Source organism: Otolemur garnettii, unplaced genomic scaffold (assembly GCF_000181295.1).
Source record: "Otolemur garnettii isolate 467f Iridium unplaced genomic scaffold, OtoGar3 scaffold00008, whole genome shotgun sequence".
Taxonomy (NCBI): Eukaryota; Metazoa; Chordata; class Mammalia; order Primates; family Galagidae; genus Otolemur; species Otolemur garnettii.
In genome coordinates this window covers 13,034,557-13,044,470 of record NW_003852403.1, presented here as the reverse complement: position 1 = coordinate 13,044,470, position 9,914 = coordinate 13,034,557, and the positions used below count along the sequence as shown (strand labels likewise).

General features: G+C 40.4%; 1 protein-coding gene across 2 annotated transcripts in view; it reads right to left on the bottom strand.

Annotated features, from left to right (window-relative positions):
* MICU1 (mitochondrial calcium uptake 1) overlaps positions 1-9,914 on the bottom strand; it is a 251,894-nt gene that overhangs the window by 104,945 nt on the left and 137,035 nt on the right. For both annotated transcript variants that reach the window (XM_023509529.1, XM_023509528.1), the window contains one exon: positions 99-181. In XM_023509529.1, coding sequence (XP_023365297.1) covers positions 99-181 — 83 coding nt within the window. The remainder of the gene's footprint in view (positions 1-98; positions 182-9,914) is intronic.

Genomic DNA, 9,914 nt, shown 5'->3' with positions numbered 1-9,914 from the left:
CCCACCGCCTCTGGTATATGGGAGTGGCACCCTACTCCTTGAGCCACAGGCGCCGCCCAATATTAATGTTTTTAAGGGAACTCTTCAGGACAACTTGCCTGTTCAAACTCCTCCATGTCTACTTCTCCATCTCCATTCAAGTCAAACATCTTGAAGGCAATTTCAAAATTTCTCTGAGGAGCTGCAAGTAGAAAGGGAGAAGAAGAAAAGGAGAGGGAGAAAAAAGACAAATATTTAGAAGGCATTGATAAAAAATAAATCCATTCTTTAAGAAAAATAAATGGCTAAACACCAAAATGTAATTTTTTTTTCCCAAAATGTAATATTAAAGTCACAAAATAACACTATATTTTTTGAAGTCAACCTTTTAGGAATACCTAAAACTAAAAGAGAATTTTACTGTGGCCCGTAAGGATAGCACTTGTCTATCTTTGTATTTCAACACTCTTTTTCTTAAATACTTCAGTTTTGCTTTCTTAGACAGCATCCTCTTAGCATATACTATTAATGCTGCCACTGTGTTTCTCAAATATAGTTTTATTTATCTGGGTGAGAAAATTTGGAGACATATTGTTGCAAAGTAAGAAGCTGAAACTCTAAGGGTTTGGTTTGCCCTTAAAACAAGCTTGCTTTCTATTTTGTTCTTTCTAATCTTCTCCCATTTCAAGTATATTTAGGAGTTCTGTGCATATCATTCTGCCAACAAGGATAATTTTTTTTTTTTTTTTTTTTGTTTGAGACAGAGCCTCAAGCTATCCGCCTGGGTAGAGTCCTGTGGCATCACAGCTTATAGCAACCTCCAACTCCTGGGCTCAAATGAGTCTCCTGCCTCAGCCTCCCAAGTAGCTGGGACCACAGGTGCCCACCAAAATGCCTGGCTATTTTTTTGGTTGCAGCTGTCATTGTTGTTTTTGGCGGGCCCAGGCTGGATTCAAACCTGCCACCTTAGGTGTATGTGGCTGGTGCCTTAGCCACTTGAGCCATAGGCGCTGAGCTGATAATTTCAAGCTATTTTCTAATACTAGTTTTTACTCATTATTACTACAGCTCTATGGTAAAGTAGACAATCACACTGTAAGCCATTTAGCACTCTATTTCAGTCATGTCAGCTGTGTACACAAACCACTAAGAAAGTATACTTAAATGTTAGAATCTTAAATTTAAAAAACAAAATGAAAAAATGCAAAGCCTGACAAGATAGTTTATTTTCTTTCCCTTAAGTGAATGACAAAAGATCTTCATGGCTTCTTTGATTTTTTTTTTTTTTTTTGATACAGAGTCCCACTATGTCACCCTCAGTAGAGTACTGTTGTGTCACAGCTCACAGCAACCTCAAACTCTTGGGCTTAAGCAATTCTTCTGCCTCAGCCTCCCAAGTAGCTGGGACTACAGGCGCCCTGCCACAACGCCCAGGTATTTTTTTTTGTTGCAGTTGGCACTGTTGTTTAGCAGGCCAGGGCTGGGTTCAAACCTGCGCCACCTTGGTGCATGTGGCTGGTGCCATAACCACTGTGCTATGGATGCTGAGCCACTTAACAGCCCTCTTCCTTACCATGTTAAATGGTTCTAATAAAAACTAAGTTGTTTACTTTCTTCATTTGGTGCTTCATATTTATATAGACCTAGAGAATAAACCAAAATATATATCCTATATATCCTAATAGTTTTGAATAAAATTTCAGTTAATAAGGGTGGCACCTGTGGCTCAAAGGAGTAGGGCGCCAGCTCCATATACCAGAGGTGGTGGGTTCAAACCTAGCCCCGGTAAAAAAAAAAAACAAAAACCTGCAAAACAATTTTTTTTAGTTAATATTATTTTTGCTAAAAAGGTAAAGATTATATAGAGATTAAGAAACTAAAAACGAGTTTTGGACATTATGCATAATTGTACAGAGTCCATATTCCCATCTTGCTCATGAATTTATCAATAGCAACACCTTCTGGACTGGAATTCCATTTTCAGACAGCTAGCCAGCAAGGCTGGTAAATTCCTAGGGTTTTTTTTTGTGTGTGTGTTTTTTTTTAAGAGACAGAGTCTCACTTTATTGCCGTTGGTAGAATGCTGAGTGTTGTGGCATCACAGCTCACAGTAACCTCCAGCTCTTGGGCTTAGGCGATTCTCTTGCCTTAGCCTCCCAAGTAGCTGGGACTACAGGTGCCTGCCACAACGCCCGGCCATTTTTTTTGTTGCGGTTTGGCCAGGGCTGGGTTTGAACCCTCCACCCTCGGCATATGGGGCTGACGCCTTACTCACTGAGCCACAGGCACCGCCCAAATTCCTAGTTTTTAAGTTGCCTGGTGAATCATCTGCCTGTCAGCTTCAATCATGTGCCTCACTTGATACTGGCTTCCAAAAGGTTTGCTTTTTAGGCCACACCTACATTTGCTGAGAAGGACAGAGCTGTATATCTATTGCTACTTTTCAAATTTATCCTAATTTGTCTGATTGCTATTTTTTATGGAGGAGTTACTATGTGCTAAGCATTTATTATAAGATGGATAATTTCAAGCTGTTTATTATTTGATTTTATAATTTCAATTCTGAAAGTTTTTATAAACAGGGAAGGAAATTGAAGTTCAAAGCAATTAAATGACCATCTCAAAATCACACAACTAATAAGTGGCAAAACTGGAAATTGAACTTAGGTCAACAATAATTCCAAAGCCTACAAAGTATTCATTATGTTACATAGCCTCCAATATGAATACAGAGGTACTCATAAATATAATAAGTACATACTCTTTATGCTGATATGTTTTGACCTTGAAACAGAACAACAAATGACTCACTGGCTGCATGAGTCTCTGCAAAAGCTGAGAATTCCAGAATGCTCATCTCAAGGAGATACCCATTATCTAAGTAATACTGCATATGTTACACTCAGCAGTTTAGGTGTGAGTGTACTAAATGGAGATCCACAGGCAACATTAAATTGACAGACAGGTATGTCACATCATTTTTTTAGACAAGGTCTTGCTTTGCTGCCCAGGCTACAGTGAATGGCATCATAATAGCTTACTGCAACCTCAAAGTTGCAGACTCAAGTGATTCTCCTGTCTCAGCATCCTAATAGCTGGGGCTACAGGTACAAACCATCATGGCCAGCCTGTCATGTTTTTAAAAAACTCTGAATATAAATATCTTCAGACAGAACTGTACTTTCCTGTTCTTCTTTATGGTTTCATGCTTGATCTACTTCACTCATATATGTTATTTGTCTAATTCCTGTAGATATTTGAGATTGGTAAAAACAGCAGACAATGTGAAGCCAGTGAAGGTTTTAAGTAGGAGAGTGACACCACCAGGCATTTACAAAGGACTTCTCCAGCTACTATGTGAAGGTGAGTGGGAAAAGAAGAGTCAGCTTTAAAGAAGATCACAGAAGCTCTTGTAAATGTTGAAAATGTGAACTGAGGTGATGGCAGTGGTAATGGAAAGGAGGGAACAAATCTGAAATACTTTAAGAAGGCAGAAATTATATAACTTAATGATTAGTTAGTTCTGATGGGCTGAGAGTGAAAAGAGATGACAGCATGACTAGCTTAGACAACTAGCTTGCATATCATTAACCAAGAGTTAAAACAGACATATAAGGCTTAAGAAACAAAATGAGTAGATGTAATCTGCTAAATTCAAGGAATCCATAGATTATTCAGATGGAGATGTTCAAGAGACAGTTGGAAATGCAGTTATAAAGCTTAGATGAGAGGTTAAAGCTGGGAGTTATTTGGCATGTACGTGTTAGCTGCAAAGAGCCAAGGAGAAGTGGGGAGTGAGGAGAAGGGTGGGCAAAGAGAAGAATGCGCATGGATGCCAACATTGAAGGTGTAAAGCAGGGGAAAGGAAGCAGTGTCAGAGAAAAGTGAGATCCCAACACCAGGGGGAATACAGCTCAAATTAAAGGAAAACATTTGGCTAGAGCCAAGTCAATGTGCTCTTTAAATTAAAACAGTATTTCCATTCCATATCTGCACTGATTATATAGGTTACACAGTATACTTAAATTCTTAGCTTTATAATATTCTTTTATTCTTATTGTTCCATGAATTTCATGAAGGCATGTACTTGAATCAGTTAAATGATGGAATGAGTTATTCTAGCAAATCACAGTTAATATTTCCTCCTACAACTAAGGTTAAATTCATTTTACCAAATGAAGTGCACCCTGAACTGCTTGAGGTTTCTTCATCTTTTTTTTTTTGAGACAGAGTCTCATTATGTTGCCTTTGCTGGAGTGCCATGGTGTCACAGCTCATAGCGTCACAGTAACCTTGGGCTTAAGTGATTCTCTTGCCTCAGCCTCCCAAGTAGCAGAGACTATAGGCACCTACCACAACACCTGGCTAGTTTTTTTTTTTTTTTTTTTTGGTTGCAATTGTCATTGTTGTTTTAGCAGGCCTGGGTGGGGCTCGAACCCGTCAGCCTTGGTGTATGTGGCTGGCACCCTACTCACTGAGCTATGGGCACCAAGCCAGTTTCTTCATCTTTAAATCCCAATTTAAGTTACTTAACTTTCAGATGGTGCACTTGCATTATGTGGAGCTACTCAGAATGCTTATTAAAGTGTATGGCTGACACTTAAAAGGCTGTGGCCCTGTGCTCTGGTTACTACTGAAGCCAGTTAGGCAATAGCCTTGCAGGTTCTCATTCAGGCCTCATCAGCCTATCAGGGAAGGTCTTGCTAGGAGGAGCTCTCAGCCTGTTCAATCTTCATCTGCGATCACGTCCAAGCATATGAGACAAACAAGCCAACACCCAGCTTTCTTTAGTGAAACATGCTACACAGAATATGTCGTCAAGTTATTCTCTTGTGCATCTCCCTGTGTGCAGCCTTCAGGGTAGTTTTTACATCAAAAGGTTTATGGTGGCTCGGCGCCTGTGGCTTAAGGCGCCAGCCACATAAACCTAAGGTGGCGGGTTCGAATCCCCAGCCTGGGCCCGCAAAACAACAATGATGGCTGCAACCAAAAAAAAAAAAAAATGGCCAGGCGTTGTGGCGGGCGCCTGTTGCCCCAGCTACTTGGGAGGCTGAGGCAGGAGACTCGCTTGAGCCCAGGAGCTGGAGGTTGCTGTGAGCGTGATGCCGTGACACTCTATCCGGGGGGATAGCTTGAGGCTCTATCTCAAAAAAAAGGTTTATGGTATCCTGTGTTTATGGTAGTTCATAACCTGCTTTCACAGAAAGGTTCTGAGAAGGGAATTCTTTTAAAACCTAGCCTACTTAGAGTGAACAGTGAGGCTTTTCCCCCTGCTGAAAGCAGCATAATTTGCTTTCTATACAATGATTTACAAAATGATATTAACAAACGTTAGAACTAATTAAAACAATAAGATTCTATGCAAGGTTCTTGACCATATACCTTTTACTTGGATTTCCATGACAATCCTAGCTCCTAGGATACGGAGCTACATTAGGTTTATTCTGGCCAAGAATCCATTTTTATATTATTCTATTATTAACAACTCTAGACTGTTCCCTGAAGCACATATTTTTACTTTGCTTTAGTAAGAAAAAAAAGCATCTTTCTCTATGTGTAGTCAGTGAACTAACTAGATAGCAACAACCCTGCCTTGAGATTTCCATGGCTGTTTCACTTACTGTTCTTTAATAGAAAATGCACAAGATCAGGGCTCTAATTCTGGCTCTTCCAACACGAATCATTTGCTACCTTAAATTCTTTTTTTTTTTTTTTGGTAGTACTGACAGAATGATGAAAATATGAATAGATTAGATTCTAAACAAGTCTCTTATTTTCTGTTGGTTTGACTCTACTATAAAAGAATTCTTACCTATACCATTCCTATCTAAAAAAAATGTTATAGGATAAATGAGGTAATTAATATGCAATATCAGATAAATATGAGTTAGAAAAAACTTTAGAATATGATTTTCTATTCAATGATGAACATTTCTACTGGATTTGTAAGGATGATCACATGGCCTCTATCTGGTTATTTCTGAGAGAGAGGTCCTCACTTCTGAGGCCTAAGCATTGTTGACTAGGTTAACTAAGCTTTTTTTCTCATGCAAATCTACTTTGTGTAGCTCCTACAAACTATCATGGTTTAATTATTTAAAGGAATAAAAAATATTTGTTTCCTCACCTATGTTTTGACTTTCTGAATAAATACACACTACCGTGTCTTTACTAAGTTTTCTCTGAAGCTGCTTTCAGAACTTCAACATTGTAATAGCCCTCCTCTGGGGTACTTTAAATGGTCAATGCCTTCCATAAATGTAGTATTCTAAATATGGTTAATTTTGGACATATGATGTCTTTTTCTAGAAACAACAGGAATGCTTCTCTGCAGACTAATGGACTATATTATTATATGAGGTCCTAGAATCTTGTTTTCAACATAACATGACATGAGGAACGACTGAGAAAATTCTATGAGATTAGATTTCAAAAAGACACCCCTCCTTCAATTCTTCCAAATGCTTTAAGGCAGCGGTTCTCAACCTGTGGGTCACAACCTCTTTCTAACAATGAAAATACATCGTGGCATTAGGAAGGTTGAGAATTACTGCTTTAAGGTATGATGGCTACATATAGGCTAAAAGCAATCTTTCTGCCCTTCTCCCAGAGTGGGGGAGAAAGTTCCATGGTATGATGTGTTGTAGTTGTAGCATAGCATTTTCTTGGGATGATTTAGCTTCAGAAGAAAATGAAAATATCATAATGTTATATTATCGTTTTTAACATTATCAGTATCTATCATTAATTATATATTATTAATATTACAATATTATTATATTATTTTAAATACACATAAGCAACAGCAGACCAATTTTTTTCCTACTGACCTAGCTGGCTTGTTGAAATCTTGATTTTATTTCTGGTAGTAACTATTTTACTGGTACTCTGATAATCTCTTAGCTTTTTTAGCAATTTTTAATAGTTTCATGTTAACCCTATAGCTAAAAGAATGATAAAAGATATGAACAAAGTCAAGAAATATTCCTTTTCATAAGGCTATATATTTTACATGTACTTTTTAAATGCAGTTAAAGTGTATAAAGGCAAACTTACATGAGGCAAGGCATAATGTGAATAACCAGTGGTAAATAAATTTCACTGTTAAACTTTCTATTACAACTCACAAGTCCCATAGTCAAGCTTGTCCTCCTTTTTGTTTTTCAGAATCATCTATTAGCTGAAATATCCACCATTAATCCTGAAACTTAAAAGTCAATGGAGATGGTAAGAGTAACTATGGCACTCTGTCCTGGAATTAGGTAAACACTTTTGAAATTAGAGGATATGGAATGGCAAAAGAAATTTAAAAGTGGAGTTGGCTGACTGCCCAGATAGAACCTGGGATTCAGAGTGCAGCTACCTAGGTAACAAGAGCCTGCAGTGGCTATAGGCTGATGCCCGCTAGGAGGACACTATTGAGTCCACTTCAGGTATTGCCTGGTAGCATGTGACCTAGCCCTAGACAGCACCATCCTCCCTGAGCCTGCACCATGGCTCTTCATTTGGAATATTATGAAGGCTGCAGCTTTCCACATAAGCAGCATCTCTGCTGGGAAGGGCTAGTTGGAGGCTCTGTTGGGGGTCGTGAGGGGGAGAAGCTTAGCTGCTGCTGTCACTGTGCAGTGTATATAGGAGTTCAAAGGCCCAGAGCCCTAGCTGGTTCCTCAAATAGCACACCAGATTTCTTTGTATCCAGGACACAATTCATGTCCTTGTCCCTAATTCTGCAATAAAAGAGAAAAACGGAGCCCCCTGGTCCTCTCAGCCAGGATGACAGAGTACCCTTATAGTAGGAGACTCCAGCATGGGCTAGCCAGAAGCCAGAAGCTGATGGTGGGGGCAGATCTTGCTTGGCTGTCTCCTGGTCATCCCCCTTCTGGTAAACATAGGGCTTCTGCATATTCTGTCTACATTGCTAGTGATGCTGGGAGGATGAATGGGCTCCAGTACCATCATGAGGGCTGTACCGACAGCTTACTGATCAGTGGTACAATGCTTCATCCCAGTGGCCACTGGGGGCACTGGCTGGGTAAAGTGGTTTAACCATTTGAGGTTAACCTCAAGTCCTGAGGCAGAAAGGCAGCTATGACAGGAGATCAACTACACTTTGATTATCCTGATATAACTAGAAGCCAGTCTTTGAGGAAGAGATAGAAGTAGCTATAAAAGGGTTGGTCCTGGAGCTTTAGAGGATGGCCATGCTGAACAGTCATGCTATTGCCCATAGAGTTCTGGCTGTCACTTGCAGAGCTATATTCAGGCAAAGGAGGCCACTGCAGGTGAGCAGAGTGGTATAGTTGTGCCCTCCCAGCCTTGGGAGTCTTATAAAGGGCTACTGCCCCAAATACTGCTGTGTACGGCCCCAGTGTTGAGGTCACCCATTACTGCTATGTTGCTTCAAGGGCTACTGCCCACGCCTCCCCTGGAGACTCAGTTTGGATGCCATGTAGTGGCTGAACTCATTATTTGCAATGCAACCTTACCACTGATCAGTAAGTTGTCAGATCTTAACTGGATCTACTTTGTACTCATTAATATCTTTTCCAAGGCCAGAAATGATCCAGGGAAAATGGTTAAACCACTTTGCCCAGCCAGTGCCCTATAGCCCTCAGGGCCCACATCTTTGCCACTGATTGCTGAGGTGAAGCGTCAGCCAGAATTGAGGGGCAGCCTCAGTGCTTCTAAAGTGCAGTGAGCCAGAGGGGCCTTCCAGCTCCTCCCGCGAAGTTGAAGAATGCCATAAAGCAATAGAGGGAGATTTGGATGGGATGCCTGAAGAATTCTCACATTTGTTCCTATGTGAGAATTCAAAGCCAGAATCTTCACTATCTGAACTGGGCAAAGAAACCAACATGCTTGTGATCCCAGGCAGCTTCCTCTCTGACAGGATCCAAGATGGTTTATATGCCCTAGGGGGTTCTCAGATTTTAGAGCCTCAGGTTGGTAAAGGGATTGAAGGAGCAGAGGCTGCTGAGGTGAGACCAGGGATAGAAACAAAGTTAGGACTGCTGATCTCCATGCTCAACTACTGCCCAGAGATCCAGATCCAGACTGATACAGCAGACAAAGACATAGAGCAAGGGGATGTCATTTTTCTTACAGCTTTGCTTGAGGAGTCAGAAGGACCTCTCTCCCACCCCGCTGACCTTCATGCCTAGAGTAAGATGTCACCAATGATGTGAGCTCCCTCAATTCTAGTCTGCACTGGTTCTGCTTTCCTCCTCTCCAACTAGTCTTCTAAGCTCAGCCACTTTCAGCTTTGAGCCCCTGGGCATTACAGATGACCTCACTGTCATCCAGAACCTTGCTAACATTGGCATCATTATTGCTTGAGAGCACAGTGGCACCAGATTCCATCCATCCATGTTCTGAACTGTGAAGCAGCCTTTGGTAGTGACAACAGTAGTGGCCTACAGTAGCTGGCCTACCACACCATAAATTGCTGCTACCAGGAATTTTTGATTCTGCAGATTTGTCTGGAGGAGAAAGAACATTTATGAAAGTTCAAATTCAGGAGTTTCCTCAGCCTCAGGTCACTTGCTTGCTTTTCACATCTAGCCACTCTGATTTGAGAGCTTGGTGGTCTATTGGGTTGTGGGGAGGCATGGAGGAGAGGTTTAATTTGATCATATTTTTTTTTCTGAGATAGTTCTTTACAACTAAATGCTTTGTTCTAGGGCCTCATGTTGTTTAAACTTAAAAAAGAAACATTCCATTTCCACCTATGCCCATAAGGTAGCATGAGCTGTTAAATTAACTTTTCCCGATTCCTAGTTGATCACTCTTAAATATTAAGATATTATCCAGAAATCCTTGTCACTGTCTTTCCTTTAATAACCAGGCCTTTCTGTGTGCTGTCTGACACCTCTAAGGTACAGGGAAAATAATGAAATGTAATAAAATTTAACTGTTTTTTTCTTTTTTGAGACAGA